The sequence below is a fragment of the Stenella coeruleoalba genome (assembly GCF_951394435.1).
Source record: "Stenella coeruleoalba genome assembly, chromosome: 14".
NCBI classification, from domain to species: domain Eukaryota; kingdom Metazoa; phylum Chordata; class Mammalia; order Artiodactyla; family Delphinidae; genus Stenella; species Stenella coeruleoalba.
In genome coordinates this window covers 24,661,979-24,680,379 of record NC_137160.1, presented here as the reverse complement: position 1 = coordinate 24,680,379, position 18,401 = coordinate 24,661,979, and the positions used below count along the sequence as shown (strand labels likewise).

Here is an 18,401-nt window from a genome sequence, read left to right as displayed (position 1 = left end):
TGCAGGAGGGTCCCCCCAAAACTAATTACCTGGTATTGCCTTTCCCAGACTTCACGCAATACCCGTAAGAAGAGGATGTTTAGAATGATATTAATACTATTTACTCTGAATAGCCAACTTGTTTAACTGCATAGACAGATTTATCCAAAGAGTATATATTCCCACACAGGATATTACACAAATATTTTACAAGGCTATGTCAAATAACATTCGATTGAAAAATATTTTATTTGGTTGAAAGTCAATTACTATGTCATGGGCTTCCAGATCTTAATGTTTACTTGCCCAAAATTGGAAGAATAAGTCTTCTACAAATTTGGCTTCAGTGCTGCAACTCAAAGGAAACTTCAAAAACTTTTGGCTCATCTTCTTCAGTTGACATTAGCTGGCTAATGTCTCAGGAGTAAGAGGCACTGTGCTTCTCTTAACAACCCAAAAGGTCGTTCTAAAATTTCTAAATGTTTAATTTATATTTTAAGAAAGAACAAATCAGTAAGTACGCACACTATTCTACACTTTCATGAAGACCTTACTAAAAAGCATTTCCAATTTGAAACAACCTCTTTTACATCAATCTCATGCACAAAGCTATTATTACATACCCGACAATTATTTTATCAGGATATATTAGTGAACCACCCAAAAGACTGTAATGTGCTGTAATGTGGTATAGTACAAATATTATTCAACACACAGCTTGAATTTTCAATCAACTTTAGATACAGCAGAATTCTGTGAATTAAACTCTAGAGGTTTTAAGTGATTCGTTTTATTATAAACAATCCAAAAAGATGATTAAAATAATTGAGATAAGGCTTGATTATGAAGATAAACAGTCTTTTCTTCTAGAAACATCTGTGGTAATAATGTGCTATCATTTAAACCAACTGAGGATAACTCACCATCTGTGAGTAAATGTAATTTTGGTTTCTGTTCCAGTACTGGGGACGGATTTCTTTCTCTCTCTCTCTTTTTTTAAACGGAACCATCCATCCTCCATCATCTGTCCCTCTTGCAACCACAGAGTGAGATGGTAAGCTGCAGTCAGGAATTCAATTTCTTGCTATGTTCCTGAACAAAATTAACCGGACTACCTAAAGAATTTACCCATGACCTTGGCTTCAATGGGATCTTGCTCTAAATTACAGTTAACTGGCCTGGGACCTCCCACAGATCAATTAATTTCTGCATTTATTTAGCCATAATCCTGAAAAAACAAGAGTTCTATTTCTCATTTATATTTTACTGTCTCAAATATAACGGGCATTTTCTTTCCGAACATAGTATAATAAATGAACAACACAGTAACATTCAAACATATAGCCTGTACACTGTAATTCATTTTGCTTTAAGGTAAGTATTATAGTGAACTACAAAATTAACTTTCAGTATCTGCTATGGCCCATGGAGTGCCAGGAGTGTTCACTAAAGGAATTAGGAAATAAAATTCGGGACTGGAATTCAGTAGGAAAAAAATGGACTAAAGACGAAACTAGTGAGAGACAATCCAAAAGAGAGGAGCTAAGGTTTATCATAGGGGAGGGAGAGATACAAAAGAAGAATACCTGGGTATAACAGCAGAGTGAGGAAGCAGTAACTGTCCTCAGAAGAGAAGGAGGTGGGAAAGGACAGGCAAGAGGAAGGGTCCAGAAAGTTCTAAGAAGAAGGTGGCCTAGGGCTTCCCTGGTGGCGCAGTGGTTAAGAATCCGCCTGCCAATGCAGGGGACACGGGTTCGATCCCTGGTCTGGGAAGATCCCACATGCTGCGGAGCAACTAAGCCCATGCACCACAACTACTAAGCCTGAGTGCCACAGCTACTGGAGCCTGTGTGCCACAACTACTGAAGCATGCATGCCTAGAGCCCGTGCTCTGCAACGAGAAGCCATGGCTATGAGAAGCCCGTGCATCGCAATGAAGAGCAGCCCCCACTCGCTGCAACTAGAGAAAGTCTGAGCGCAGCAACGAAGACCCAATGCAGCCAAAAATAAATAAAATAAATAAATTAAAAAAAAAAAGCAGCTAGTTTAAAAAAAAGGGGGGCCTAGTGCCCAGGTCTTGTTTCCTAAATACCATTTAAAAAAAAAAAAGGGACCAGGGCTTACTGAAGAAATGGTTGATTCCGGGGCTGGGGAAGATACAGGAGCCAACCTGGAGGAGCTCCCACTGGCCAAGGCTAGAACAATTTGAGCAACAAAATAAATAAATGATAATACTGAATTATCATCTACAGAATAAAATATAAAATTATCATTCATTAGGTAAACACCACAGTAATAACTGTAGGGCAGCTCCACTGATGAATGATATAATCAAGGCAAAAGTTTGAGGAGAAACAGGATACTAGCAAAGTCTCACTCCCAAGATAGTAATCAATAAAGGGAGAAATAGTGACTTTCCACTGGAGAAATCTGGTAGCCACCACATTAACCGAGTGATCAAGGATAACATCAACAGCAATGAGAGAGGCTGACACCAGGTACCTCCTGATATGATGAACTGAGAGGGGCACAATGCCACTTCTGTGATATTTTTGCCAAATATGTATAACTTCAATATAATCATGAGGAAACATTAGAAAAACCCAAGTTGAAAGACATTCTACAAAATAAGTGACCAGCACGCATCCACAGTGTCAAGGTCATGAATGATAAGGAAAGCCTGAGGAACAGTCTCAGGTTGGAGGAGACTAAGGAGATACAAGAAATAAATGCAGTGTGGGGCCCGGAAAGGATTCTGAAACAGAAATAAGAATACTGGGAGAAAAAAAAAAAAAAAACTGGTATAATTCAAATAAGGCCTGCAATTTAGTTAAGAGTATTGTACTTATGTTAATTTTCTGGTTTTGATAATTGTACTATAGTTATATGTAGTTATATGTGTTGTTTGCATCAGCGGATCCTGGATGAAGGGTTTACATGAACTGTCTACTATTTTTGCAACTTTTCTGTAAGTCTAAAATTATTTTAAAATAAAATGTAAAAAAAAAATCAAGGTGGCATTGATTCAAATATCTTCTCTTCTGGACAACCTATCTAAAACTGCTCCCTTCCCAATGTTATCTATCCTCCTCTATTTTTCCTATTTACTACTACCTAAAATAGCAAATATTATAAAATAAGCTACAAGGATATATTGTACAACACAGCAAATATAGCCAATATTTTATAATAATTATAAATGGAGTATACGCTTTGAAAATTGTGAATCACTATATTGTACACCTGTAAATTATATAATATTGCACATCAACTATACGTCAATTAAAAAAAAAGAAGAAAAAAGAAAACAAAAAATAAAAAAATATTAGGGTACCAAAAAAAGCACATATTTTACTTACTTCTCATTGTCTATCTCCTCCACAAAAAAACAAACAAACAAAAAAAAACCAAGCTCTATGAAGAGGCAGGGATTTTTGTCTACTTTGTCCACTGCTGTATCCAAAGTTTAGAACAGTGCCTGACACATATAGGGAGAGACAGTTAAGTGAATTAAAATTGCAAAGAGGATAGTAAAATAAAAATTAGAAAAGCAGGTCTGGAGATTGAAAATTTTACTCCAGAACTCTTGAATTCTAACAAGTCCCCATTTCCTCTTTAGCATATATAAAGTGAGCTTTTCATTCATCTACTTATTACATTTACTGAGCAACTCCTAGGTACCAGACATCAAAGGGATGCAGAGGACTAAGACATGACCCCTATTCTCAAGGAAGTTACAGGTGAGTGGGAGAGAGAAAACATTTAAATAACTACATACAAGGTAGAAGAGGAGAGGAGTCCCCAAAAATGTAAATATAAAATGCAATGGATATTCAGAGGAGGGAGGCACAGGTAGGTTGAGGAGTAAAAGGAAAGGCTTCCTAAATGCTGTTAAATTGATCAAGGGCTTCAATGAATGCTTAGAATTTGAATAAGCAAAAAGCAAGGGTGGGAGAAGGGTATATTGGGAAAAGAAAATTGTGTCAGTAAATCCAAAACCGCAGGAAGGAAGAAGGCACAGAGATAGTTCCGCTCGGCTGGAGCACTGGGTGGGGGTGGGGTAATGGGAAGTAGGGAGGCAAAGGACTGGAATGGCAGGCTGGGGTTAGACTGTGAATGGTCTAGAATTGCAGCCTAAGGGCTCCAGAGCTTGTCAGGGAGCAACAGGGCTTGACCTCTAAATAGTAGAAGGACGTTACTAGAGCACGGCTCTACAAAAATTCTTCATGTAATTTTAGAAGACAGAATTCTAGACTCATAAGAATTGCAAGAAATCTTTCGGATCATCCTGTGTAACTTTTTTTTTTTTTTGCGGTACGTGGGCCTCTCACCGCTGTGGCCTCTCCCGTTGCGGAGCACAGGCCCCGGATGCGCAGGCTCAGCGGCCATGGCTCACAGGCCCAGCCACTCCTCGGCACGTGGGATCCTCCTGGACCGAGGCACGAACCTGTGTCCCCTGCATCGGCAGGTGGACTCTCAACCACTGCGCCATCAGGGAAGCCCCTGTGTACCTTTTTATTAACATGAACTCTTTCAATCTTTCCCCCCTATGTTATAGATTTGAGTTCCTTTGTCATCTGGTGCTCTTTTTACATTTACCATCCAGACTTTATCGTGAATACGACACTTCACTACTTCATGAAGCCCCATATGGACTGCTAAACAACTTTACCCATCAGAAAACACTTCCTTAGGTGGAACTAATACCTGTCTTTGTTCAGTTACTACCCATTGCCCTTGGCATAAAATAAGAAGCTTAATTCCTCTTTCACAGTATTAATCCTTAAAGTAGCTGAACACAGTTTTTATATTTTTCTCTCTTTTCCAGGTTGTATATCCCCTACTCCTCGCCTTAAGTGACCTACAGGCTCTTTACTATAACTTCACCTGCTTGTGCACACATCTTGGTTTACCAATGTGATGCTCAGATGGAACCTAACGATCCTAGTGCGGTCTTACTGGCACGGAAGGGGACAGTACAGGACAGTGGTAAACAAAATGGACGCTGGAGAAAGACTGCCTTGGTTTGAAGCCCAGCTTTGCATCTGGGCAGTAATTGAACCTCTCTGAGCCTTAGTTGCCCCGTCTAGAAAATCAGGATAATAGCATCAACTCATAGTGCCACACAGCGCTTAGAAAAGTGTCTTGTAGCATGATTAGTATTATTGCTGAGCTTGAGTTCTCACATTTTACTCACAGGTTATATCTGCCAGCATCGTTTCATGCACAGAGACTGTGCATCTGAGCCTTAAGATGAAAAAGGCTGGCAGCGCTTATACCATTATGCTTATACCATTCTTTTTTTTTTTTAAGTTTTATTTTATTGTTTTTATTGGAGTATAATTGCTTTACAATGTTGTGTTAGTTTCTGCTATACAATGAAGTGAATCAGCTATATGTATATCTATATCCCCTCCCGTTTGGACCTCCCTCTCCCCCACCCCATCTTATCCATCTGGGTCGTCACAGAGCACTGAGCTGAGCTCCGTGTGCCATACAGCAGATTCCCACTAGCTATCTGTTTTACACATGGTAGCGTATTTATGTCAAACCTAATCTCCCAATTCGTCCCACCCTCCCCTTCCCCGCCCACCCCATGTCCACATGTCCATTCTCTACCTCTACGTCTCTATTCCCCCTGCAAATAGATTCATCTGTACCATTTTTCTATATTCCACAAATATGCGTCAATATATGACGTGTTTTTCTCTTTCTGGCTTACTTCACTCTGTATGACAGACTCTAGGTGCATCCACATCTCTACAAATGACCCAATTTCACTCCTTTTTATGGCTGAGTAATATTCCATTGTATATATGTACCACATCTTCTTTGTCCATTCATCTGTCGCTGGACATTTAGGTTGTTTCCATGTTCTGGCTATTGTAAATAGTGCTGCAATGAACAATGGGGTACATGAGTCCTTTTGAATTATGGTTTTCTCAGAGTATATGCACAGTAGTGGGATTGCTGGATCATATGGTAGTTCGATTTTTAGATTTTTTAAGGAACTTCCATACTGTTCTCCATAGTGGCTGTATCAATTTACATTCCCATCAACAGTACAAAAGGGTTCCCTTTTCTCCATACCCTCTCTGGCATTTATTGCTTGTAGATTTTTTGATGATGGCCATTCTGACTGGTGTGAGGTGATACCTCATTGTAGTTTTGATTTGCATTTCTCTAATAATTAGTGATGTTGAACATCTTTTCATGTGCCTCCTGGCCATCTGTATGTCTTCTTTGGTGAAATGTCTGTTTAGGTCTTCTGCCCACTTTTTAATTGGGTTGTTTGTTTTTTTGATATTGAGCTCCATGAGCTGTTTGTATATTTTGGAGATTAATTCTTTGCCCATTGCTTCATTTGCAAATATTTTCTCCCATTCTGAGGGTTGTCTTTTCGTCGTGTTTATGGTTTCCTTTGCTGTGTAGAAGCTTTTAAGTTTAATTAGGTCCCATTTAATTACTTTTGTTTTTATTTTCATTACTCTAGGAGGTGGGTCAAAAAAAGATCGTGCTGTAGTTTATGTCAGAGAGTGTTTTTCCTATGTTTTCCTCTAAGAGTTTTATAGTGTCTGGTCTTACATTGAGGTCTTTAATCCATTTTGAATTTATTTTTGTGTATGGAATTAGGTAGTGTTCTAATTTCATTCTCTTTTAAAAAAATAAACAAATAACTTTATTTATTTATTTATTTATTTATTTATTTATTTATTTATTTATGGCTGTGTGGGGTCTTAGTTGCTGTGTACAGGCTTTCTCTAGTTGTGGTGAGCGGGGGCTACTCTGTTGTGGTGCATGGGCTTCTCATTGTGGTGGCTTTTCTTCTTGCACAACACGGGCTCTAGGTGTGCAGGCTTCAGTAGTTGTGGCGTGCAGGCTCAGCAGTTGTGGCTCGCAGGCTCTAGAGCGCAGGCTCAGTAGTTGTGGCGCACGGGCTTAGCTGCTCTGTGGCATGTGGGATCTTACCAGATCAGGGATCGAACCCATGTCCCCTGCATTGGCAGGTGGATTCTTAACCACTGTGTCACCAGGGAAGTCCTAATTTCATTCTTTTACATGTAGCTGTCCAGTTTTCCCAGCACCACTTATTGAAGAGGCTGTCTTTTCTCCATTGTACATTCTTGGCTACTTTGTCATAAATTAGGTGACCATACGTGCGTGGGTTTACCTCTGGGCTTTCTATCCTGTACCATTGATCTATATGTCTGTTTTTGTGCCAGTACCATACTGTCTTGGTTACCGTAGCTTTGTAGTATACTTTGAAGTCGGGGAGCCTGATTCCTCCAGTTCTGTTTTTCTTTCTCAAGATTGCTTTGGCTATTCGGGGTCTTTTGTGTTTCCATATAAATTGTAAAAATTTTTGTTCTAATTCTGTGAAGAATGCCATTGGTAGTTTGATAGGGATTGCATTGAATCTGTAGATTGCTTTGGGTAGTAGAGTCATTTTCACAATATTGATTCTTCCAATCCAAAAACGTGGTATATTTCTCCATCTGTTTATGTCATCTTTTTTTTTTTTTTTTTTTTTTTTTTTTGTGGTACGCGGGCCTCTCACTGTTGTGGCCTCTCCCATTGCGGAGCACAGGCTCCGGATGCGCAGGCTCAGTGGCCATGGCTCACGGGCCCAGCCACTACGCGGCATATGGGATCTTCCCGGACCGGGGCATGAAGCTGTGTCCCCTGCATCGGCAGGCAGACTCTCAACCACTGTGCCACCAGGGAAGCCCTATGTCATCTTTGATTTCTTTCATCAGTGTTTTATAGTTTTCTGAGTATAACTCTTTTGCCTCTTTAGGCTTCAATTTTATTTAGAGGATATTTTCTTTTCCAGTTGGAGATTATTCTCACTAAAGGAGATAAACTAGCATTTGAAAATGGGAGAATGCATAAATCAGTCAATCAATCATGTAATCTTGTCCACTGTTCCAATGCTGAAGGCCCACAATTTCTTATTTTCTTTGCTTTCTCCTCTCAGAGGATCAAAGGCCCCTTCCAATTCGAGTCTTTGACAACGTTTGTGTAAGTTCATGCCACCCCATTACTTTTGGCCTCTGTACATACCATTCTTTCTATCTTTTGCAGGTATCCTTTAAAAAAAATCCATGCTCATCAAGGAACTTCTCATTCTGCTTCTTTAGTTTCTTTTGATCGTATGCCACGCTGTTGGCAACTCAAGCACCTTTCTTCCCCTTTCATGCTGAAAGCCTGGAAACTACATGTCCTAGCATCTCTCCAGAAGGGCTTTGGGTTAGACTGTGGCAAGGAGAGGAACTTGTATTTCAGAAGGCAAAAGAGAAACAGAAGCCACTGGTGCTCTGGTAACAGTGGTGGGCAGACTGTGGGCTTCAGCAAACATTTTGACAGTGGTTTCTACAATCTTCCTGCAGATCTCCACATGGATGTCTGCAGGCAGGCCAGACCATCAGTGACGACATTCTTGCCACTTCTGATTTCCTGAAAGCCAGCACTGTTTTTTGCTGAAGTTGGCTTCCTTAGTCCTTTCAGTGACTTTCAAATTTCCTATATTAAATTGCTTTCTGTTCGCAATCAGGGGTTTTATTTCTCTGACAGGTTTGGTAGGGAAAACAGAAGGTCCTCTCTATAACTCGAGTTTAAAGGATTTTGTAAGGAAAATAGAGGCTTATGCAACTGTTGGAAAGGCAAGATCAGGGAAGCTGCAACAGAAGACTGTCTTCAGCACTGGAGTAGGAGGTTCTCAAGAGCTCACTGCAAGCTGCTGCAAACCTCAGTATCTCTGGGGAGACATTGACGACCCTGGCTGCCTACAGCATCAGGCCAGGCAGGAGCTGCCTCTGGAGAATAATGGCTTCTTCTCTTCTGCTTTCCAAATTGCATGCAAGTGTGCCTTTCCTTGGCCGACTGCAATTTGGAACTACACAGACGGGAGGATTCTGGGAAATGTACTCTGGATGCTTCTCTGTGACGCAGAGGAGACTGGAGAAGGAGGCGAATGTGACACAGAGTTGCAAACAGATACTTCAGTACAAACGTAGTTCTCATATTTGTTTACACAGAACAATCAGTGACTGGATAGTTAATATTTTTTATTTTATTTGTTTTCCATCCCACTTGAACTACATTTTTTCTTGTTATGAACCATAGACAACTTTTAGCAATTTATGTTCTTTTCGCATACAAACCTGACTATGCCCTCTGCTATTATGAACTGAAAGGTGCTCTCTGTCATAAAAAATCCCCAGATTAATAATATTTCCTTATTGTTTCTTGCATCTTCTGAGAGTAAAAACTGTTATCAAAAGTTTATGCAGTTTCCTGCTTTGTGGAGAATGATAATTTTAGTATATACACAGACAAAATTATACTCTTAGGAATGGAAACGTTCTTAGAAGTCACACAGTTGGTTTTCCCCACCAATATTTGAGTCCTTACAATTGGAATGGCAAATAACTGTACATGTGTTCCTGGCTTTCTGCTCCTGTTGCCAATGGCAGGCGTTGCTAATGGATCTCAGCACTTTTCCTGCTGCATCTGAACTCAGCCTTAGAATCCTTCTCCATTTACCGTGCTGGCCAGCTAGTACCAACAGATAAGAGCTTCATGCAAGATGGAACCTATTTGCATCCCTGTCAAGTGGCCATCGTCCTACTCTTAACACCTCCAGTGACAGTGAATGCACCACTTCCCAGAAGTTACCTATTCCATCTCTAAATACAGTTGACCCTTGAACAACAAGGATTTGAACTGGGTGGATCCACTTATGCATAGATTTTTTCCCAACAGTAAATACTACAGTACTACACAATCCACGGTTGGTTGAATCTGTGAGTTCAGAGGAACTGTGGATACAGAGGGCTGATGATAAATTATATCTGGGTTTTCGACTGTGTGGAGGGTCTGCACCCTGGACCCCTACATTGTTCAAGGGTCAACTGTAGTTCCATTTCTTAGAAAGTTCTCCCTTCTATGGGACTGAAATGCAAGTTCTTTCTACCCATTAGTCCTATTCCTGAGACCACACGTAAGTCCAAATCTGCTTTTGTAAACAATTCTTCCAGTACTTGAAGACAAGTCTCTTCTGCTTGGATCCGGTGAATTCCCCTAATCACTCCCTGTGTTCTTTCACAATTTTGGTGATTCTCTGATAGTTTTCCAAATTGTCTTATGGTGTGTGGCCTCCAAAGTTTGCTCTGAATTGTCTCGTACAGACGGCCTCTAGGAACTAGTAGCAGATCGACTCACGTATACTGTTGAGCCGCACAACATTTAGCAAAGCAGAGCCAGGCATCTAACGATGAAAGACTCAGCTAGCCAACACCTGAAAGCTGTCCTTGAGACCGCCTAGTCCAAGTCCAAATCCACTTCCATAAACAGTTCTTCCAGTACTTGCAGACCAGTTCTCTAACCAGTCCATCAGAACCTACGTTCAGCCACCACTCCCTGGAGCTTCTGTAATCAATGCAGACTATAGCTGTCTCCTAAAAGGCCTAAGTGCACTCCTCTGCCCACCAGAAAATTTCTTGGACGAATTCTGTTAGCACTTCCACCTTTCCACCATGGTCCAAGTCAAGCAATAGTCTAACTGATCTCTCTGCTTTCATTGTTGCTCTATAGTCTACCCTCAACACATCAGCCAGAGTGGTCCTATTAAAAACTGAAACCCTGGGCTTCCCTGGTGGCGCAGTGGTTGAGAGTCTGCCTGCCGATGCAGGGGACACGGGTTCGTGCCCCGGTCCGGGAAGATCCCACATGCCACGGAGAGGCTGGGCCCGTGAGCCACGGCCGCTGAGCCTGCGCGTCCGGAGCCTGTGCTCCGCAACGCGAGAGGCCACAACAGTGAGAGGCCTGCGTACTGCAAAAAACAAACAAAAAAAAACAAACAAAAAAAAACAGCATAGTAGAAGAAATGGAAGTTGTGATTGGAGAGCAGTATATTTAGACCAAAGATGTTCAAAAGGAGCAGATCTCCATGACAACATGATCTGGATTCGGCCATGAGTGGGGGACTGAAATAACACAGATGTGAATGAAAGTCAGTGTGACTGAGCCAGTTAATGAATTGGATGCCAAGGATGGGCCATACACATGGGCATCATAGGCACCCAGGATGATAAGCCATGGACGGAAAGAAAGACTGAGCCAGATGCTACAGTAAATGAGAGAGAGGCCTAGGAGTCAGTAGGTGGCAGCTACAAGGAGAAGAAGCTGGTACCAGCCTCATATGAACAGAGCTTTGTACTTAAGGGTAGAAGGACAATAGCTAAGCAACAACAGTGAAAACAAAGAAGACACCAACTGCATCTCCAGACCCCGAAGGGTGGGGAGTATGAAAGAACAAGCAGCTTTTACTTCCAAATGCTGCAGGGGTTTGGGAGTCCTGAGGGGAGAACCAGGTTTCAGTTAAAGAGGTGGTGAAGAGAGAAGATTCAGTGCAGGGACTGAGAGTGTGGGGATACATCCTGACCATGAAATTGGGGTTTAAAAAGGCAGTGTAGGGTATGGGAGGCAGGGAAGTAATAGGAGGCTGCATCTGGGGAGAGAAAGCACAAAGAGGAATGGGGATGAAAGCACAAAAGAACATGGCAATGACCAATGATGAGAACATACGACATTAGGTTTAAGCTTGCCACAAGGTTCCATCAACACTGAGCAAGTCTTTCTCAAGCATCTGCTCTGTGACAGTGTTGCTGTAAGTGCTTGGGCACATAGTAAGCAAAGGTCCTTGCCCTTTCAGGGCTCACAGTCTAGCAGGAGGAAACAGACAGTGAACAATCAGCGTAATATAATAAATAACAAAATGATCTAGGGTACTAGGATGTGATAAATGCTCTGGAAAATACAGAAAAGGTAGAGCAGCTTGAGGGGGTCTGGGAGTATCCGTGAGGATGTGGGGGGAGAAAGTCTTACAGAGAATGGTCCGGGCAAACCTTTAGCAAAAAAAAGGAAGCGAGAGAATTAGGCATGCTTATTCAGAGCAGAGTCCTAAGCAGTAGGAACAACTACTAAAAAGGTCCAAAGCCAGGAGGATGCCAAGCATGTTGAAGAAATAATGAAAAGAACAAAGCAGCTAGAGCTGTGTGAACAAGGGGAGAGGAACAGGAGGTAAACAGGATGCTGGGGGTGGGGAGGTACAGTGAAATGGGAAACCAGTGCAAGAGGAGAGACACGATGGGGTTTCAGTTTTGTTTTTTTTTTTTGCGGTACGCAGCCCTCTCACTGCTGTGGGCTCTCCCGTTGCGGAGCACAGGCTCCGGACGTGCAGGCTCAGTGGCCATGGCTCACGGGCCCAGCCGCTCCGGGGCATGTGGGATCTTCCCGGACCGGGGCACGAACCCGTGTCCCCTGCATCGGCAGGCGGACTCTCAACCACTGCGCCACCAGGGAAGCCCTATGCTGGCTCTTTGATCTCATCAAAATCCCCCTTCCCTTGACTCCTCTGCATTATCCTTTCCTTATGGTTTCTTGATAGTTCCACTTCTTTCTTGACTAGCTTAAACACCACGATCCATCAGTTCCTATGAGTTGCCAGTCTAATCATCATGGATTTTTGTACTGGTTAACATGGTAGAGTTCAAATAAATTTGAAACAGTGAGAAAAAACCCGAAAGACCTCAGATGTCTTACTTTAGGTAAGAAAGGAAATAATATGAATTCTCTACACTTCAGGAATTGTCAGGAAAAGAGAGTAAAGTCAAAGCTGGAGGGTCTGGTGAACCGTAATCAGGTTTTATGCTATAGCCACATGGTGGTGCCATTTTAGCTGATAAGCAGAAACCCCTCCTTTGCTCAGCACTGCGTGAACTGCACGGCTGTTTACGGACAGTGGAACTTCTGCAAGTGATTATGACTAATGTGCTGTTGCTTTATAAACTGTTATTATAACTGAAAATATTTTCATATCCTACAATGTTCATTAAGCAGCGGTTCTAGTGATAGTGCTGAAAAACACAGCCCCCAAACAGTAACTTTGGAACAGAAGCTAGTTCTGATAAAACATGAAGAAGAAGGCCAAACAGTCACTATGACACCCTGTGTGCTGTTCATTTAGGAACGAGCACTCTAAAAACATGAGAGGTAATGAAGGAAAAAATTAAAAGAAGTATTAAGGTAAAAATAGGCGACAATGCTGTCCATTCACGCATCTTCCCCCAATTATCCCCCTTACATATTTTCCTATGGGAAAATTAGTCTTGAAGTATGAGCTTTACATCATGAGATCACTTAGAAACATATCTAACACACAAATGTAAATGCCTCCTCAAAATACAATATTTCCCCTACCTCCTCCATGAAGTGATCCTCTTCTACAGCTACTCCCAGGCACACAGTAAACAGCGTGGTGATTACGAGCGTGGACTTTGGAGCCAGATGGCCTGGGTGTGAATCTCCTAGTTTCCTAATTTTCTAATTATATGGCTTTGGGTTAATTACTTAACCTCTCTGTGCACCAGATTCCTCATCTGAAAATTAGGATGATAACACTACTTACCGTCAAAGGGCTGTTGTGAGGATTGGTCAGGTTAATATATGTAAGACACTTAGAACCTCCCAAAAGCACTGAGAAAACACTATGTAAATATTAGCTACTGTTGTAGTGATCATCATCGCCATCACCACCACCACCATCTTCCCATCAACCCTTGATGATACTTACAAGCCTGTATTTATTTCACTGGGTTAAAAAAGTAAGGTGCTCCTTTATTCACAGTATATCTATGAATTACTCATAGTATATACAGTGGTTACTCATAGGCTATGCAGTGGTGTGAAGACAGTCCTCTTGCTATTTCTTCTAGAAGACTGTCAGAATCCTTCACCACAGTTCTGTGTGTCAATATACAGTAGAGTAGGCAGCGCAAGTTTAGAGAGCCTTTTCCAGTGCAAGTGCTGGGTAAGTGGTATGATTCTGAATAGAGCCCACTCAGACACTAATATTTACATCAAGTGATACAACAGTATGTTTCTTCCCCCAGTCTTACCTTCAGCCTGTCCTTGGGCAGTGCGACGACTCCTTGCTTGATGATTTCCAGAACCCGTTCCACTGACAGCTCAGCTCCAGCTTGTAGCAACCTCGAGCTAAAGAAGGTGATCACCTGGAATGTAAAGTGTTATTTTTTTAAATAAGTAGATGTATGAGAGGTATTTTCAGTAGATGCCTTTCTCACATGGTAGTCAAAGGATCATCGTTCCATTTCTTCGAGTGGCCTGGCTTTCAATTCACTAGCTCTCCTAAATAAGTCCTCTGTATAAAGGGTTTGATGGCTGAATCAGAGCCAACCCCTGAATATTCAGGGTTGATGATGCATTCTGTGAATTATGCAGGCTCCTGAATTCTGCACTTCCTTGTGCTGCCTCACCTTGCATTCATATTTCATTTAGAGAGCAGCACCCATCAGAAGGTAGGAAGAGAAAGCTAAAGCTTAATATCTGTTAATATTGAGGCTTAATAGTAGTTGTCCAGAAAAAGTCTTAATAAGAAAGAAATTTGAAGCTAATGGCTAAAATGATGTTTTGGGGATTACTTATCAATTTAATTTATCCACAACACTCTTACCTCTGAGCACCGGGGATAATCAACAGCAAGCTGTAATTTTTTGGTTTCATGTCACAGCACAGCCTGAACTATGTAGCAAGGTGCTAACACAGTAACATTTGGAAATAACACTGTCTCTTAACACTTGTCATTAAAAACTAAAAGACTGTCATCATTTTTTAGGAAATCACTTAAAAACCACAATGTCAATAAATCAAGAAGACCATAAGTCACTTTTTATTCAAGAGACTATACACTATAGACAAGTGTTTATAGTCAGAGATGCCTGCAAAAATATAAAAATTTGTTTCTTAAAAAGTTGAGTATTTCCATTTACATGTTTTCTATTTTATAGGTAAATTATTTTAAGTTAACTAAGAGTTATTTCCAAATAGTTTTCTAGATTTTCTTTCAAGATTACTCTCCTAAATATTAATTGTTCAAATGCACAATAACTTTTCTCCTAACCATTCTAGTGGAAGGTGCATGATATGACATAAATGCCACTGAAATAGATTTATTCTGGAAAGTAGAGACCCAGCTGGAGCCAGAACCCTAACAAGCTTGTGCCTTGAAGGACTGTGGCAACGAGCAAAAACAAAGGCAGCCAATGCCTGGTTACACTGCTGTTGATTCCAAATAAATCATTTCTTTATCTCAGGCAGTTTGCTGGCACCAGCTCCTTTGCAAGTTGCTTATTTTGTCCATGACAGGTTGGTTTTCAACATGTGCCTATGGGTCTTGTTTTTTCCAAGTCAGATTTTAAGCTCTCTGGGATAAAATTTTGTTCACAAGAGTTTAGACACAGCAGGTACTATAACTGATTTTCATAAATTGTAATTAAGTCTCTTTTTATTTATTTATTTTTGGCTGCACTGGGTCTTCGTTGCTGCGCGCAGACTTTCTCTACTTGCGGCGAGCAGGAGCTACTCTTTGTTGTGGTGCACGGGCTTATCATTGCAGTGGCTTCTCCTTGCGGAACACGGGCTCTAGGCACGTGGGCTTCATAGTTGTGGCACATGGGATCATCTGGCTCGCGGGCTGGGCTCTAGAGCTCAGGCTCAGTAGTTGTGGCACACAGGCTTAGTTGCTCCGTGGCATGTGGGATCTTCCCAGACTAGGGATCGAACCCATGTACCTTGCATTGGCAGGTGGATTCTTAACCACTGCACCACCAGGGAAGTCCCTCTTTTTATTTTTAAATGGACATTTTATACGTGTAAAATAAGTAAATTCTGTGAAAATATTTTTTGAATTTTGGCTGTACCTGAAGTTTTTGTGTTTTACTTAAGATACCGATGATACCCTTGACAACCTATTCAGTGGAAGGAATAATTAGAGAATTTACAAAGGAAATAGATGATACTTTTTGTCTGCAAGAAAGATGCAATGTGTACAGCAACTGAAATTCAATAAAAGGGAAATAAAAGAGAAAGATGCAAGGTAATAACTGGGGGACAAGACACTGACCAAACGTATAATTAAATGGATTTAAGACATCATGGTAGTGTACACTACAAAATACTCAAAGTCAGAGGCCTAGTTTGGGTCCTGCCTGTGACACTTACTAACCATGTGACTTGTAAGATGCTCAACTTCTTCCAGATGTAGAATTGTGCAGTGGTTTGGAGCACTTATCAGGTGTCAGATTGCTTGCATTTAAATCCCAGCTCTCCTTATAAACTTAGGCAAGTTATTTAACATCTCCATGCCTGAGCTTCCTGATCTATAAATGAAGAAAAATAAAATGCCTGCCTCATGGGGTTGTTCTTAGAATTAAGTTAATACTTGCAGAGCACAAAGAGCGATGCCTGGCACATGGTAAGTGCTCACAAAATGTCAGTAACTATGATTGTCATTAGGTGTATCTCAGTATCTTTGTTTATAAAATGAAAAAGTTGCCCCATCTACTGCATAGGAAACAATCATAATACATGTAAAAGTAGTCTGTTAAGGATGAAACCCATGAATGTTAGTACCCCACCAATGTATCCAATCAATAACATTTCTTTGTAGTTATATGTCTATATTCCTGATTTTATGCCTGATATAGGCGAAAAGTTTGTAAGAACTGAGTTTGGTGGCACAGGTCATCTCACCCAAACCAGTCAGGACTATCAAGTGAAATCTACTGAAAGTAAATTTTAGGAAAGCCTGCAGGTTAAAACCTACATGATCACCAGTAGTTTAACACATTACTGAGGTCAACTAACAACTCTTCTCTTTTTACTTGATGAATTTATGTACAACTTTTCCCAAGAAATTTATATTAATTTTATTATTTTCAGAAAAATTAAACTTAGTACCAGATTGAGGAAGCTTTCACAGTTTGCTTAGGTTGCATAGGTTGCTTCCATATCTTGGCAGTCATAAATAATGCTGCTCTGTACACTGGCGTGCATGTATCTTTTTGAATTAGTGTTTTTGTTTTTTTCAGACACATATGCAGGAGTGGAATTGCTGGGTCATATGGTAGTTCTATTTTTCGTTTTTTTGAGGAAACTCCATACTGCAGATATTGAACTATCCTTGCATCCCTGGGATAATCCCACTTGATCATGGTGTATGATTCTTTTAATATATTGTTGAATTCAGTTTGCTAATATCTTATTGAGGATTTTTGCATCTATGGTCATCAGTGATATTGGCTGTAATTTTCTTTTTTTGTGATGCCTTTGGTTTTGGTATCAGGGTGATGATGCCTCACAGAATGAGTTCAGAAGTGTTCCTTCTTCTGCAATTTTTGGGAATAGTTTGTGAAAGACAGGTGTTAATTCTTCTCTAAATGTTTGGTAGAATTCACCTGTGAAGCCATCTGGTCCTGGATTTTTGTTTGTTGAGAGCTTTAAAATGACCGATTCAATTTCATTACTTGTAATTGGTCTGTTCATATTTTCTATTTCTTCCCGGTTCAGTTTTGGGACACTGTGCATTTCTAGAAATTTGCCCATTTCTTCTAGGTTGTCCATTTTATTGGCATACAGTTGTTTGCAGTAATCTCTTACGATCCTTTGTATTTTTGTGGTATCAGTTGTAACTTCTCCTTTTTTGTTTCTGATTTTATTGATTTGGGCCCTCTCTCTTTTTTTCTTGGTGAGTCTGGCTAAAGGTTTATCAATTTTGTTTATCTTTTCAAGGAATCAACTTTCAGTTTCACTGATCTTTTCTATTTTTTTCAGTCTCTATCTCATTTATTTCCACTCTGATCTTTATGATTTCTTTCCTTCTACTAACTTTGGGTTTTGTTTGTTCTTCATTCTCTAATTCCTTTAGGTGTAAGGTGAGGTTGGTTGTTTGAGATTTTTCTTGTTTTCTGAAGTAGGCTTGTATTGCTATAAACTTCCCTCTTAGAACTGCATTTGCTGTTCCATAGATTTTGGATCATTGTGTTTCCATTTTCATTTGTCTCCAGGATTAAAAAAAATTTCCTCTTTGATTTCTTCAGTGACCCTTTGGTTGTTCAGTAGCATATTGTTTAGCCTCCACGTGTCTGGGTTTTTTGCATTTTTTTTTCTTCTTGTAGTTGATTTCAAGTCTCACAGCACTGTGGTTGGAAAAGATGCTTGATATGGTTTCAATTTTCTTAAATTTACTGACAGTCGTTCTGTGGCCTAGTGTGTGGTCTACCCTGGAGAATGTTCAACGTGCACTTGAAAAGAATGTGTATTCTGCTGCTTTTGGATGAAATATTCTCTATATATCTATTAAGTTTATTTGATCTAATGTGCCGCTTAAGGCCAGTGTTTCCTTACTGATTTTGTATCTGGATGATATGTCCATTGATGTAAGTGGGGCTGCACAAGGTGATCTGAAGGTGAACAGATGACCCCTGCAAATGCCGTGGGTTATATTATAGCAACAGAACTCTGAGCTTAGAGAACCCAAATCTCTTATAATGGTCAGTAAA

General features: G+C 40.6%; 1 protein-coding gene across 2 annotated transcripts in view; it reads right to left on the bottom strand.

The window, feature by feature from the left end:
- DYM (dymeclin) overlaps positions 1–18,401 on the bottom strand; it is a 377,292-nt gene that overhangs the window by 56,262 nt on the left and 302,629 nt on the right. For both annotated transcript variants that reach the window (XM_079941933.1, XM_079941932.1), the window contains one exon: positions 13,941–14,054. In XM_079941933.1, the coding sequence (XP_079798059.1) occupies positions 13,941–14,054 (114 nt within the window). The remainder of the gene's footprint in view (positions 1–13,940; positions 14,055–18,401) is intronic.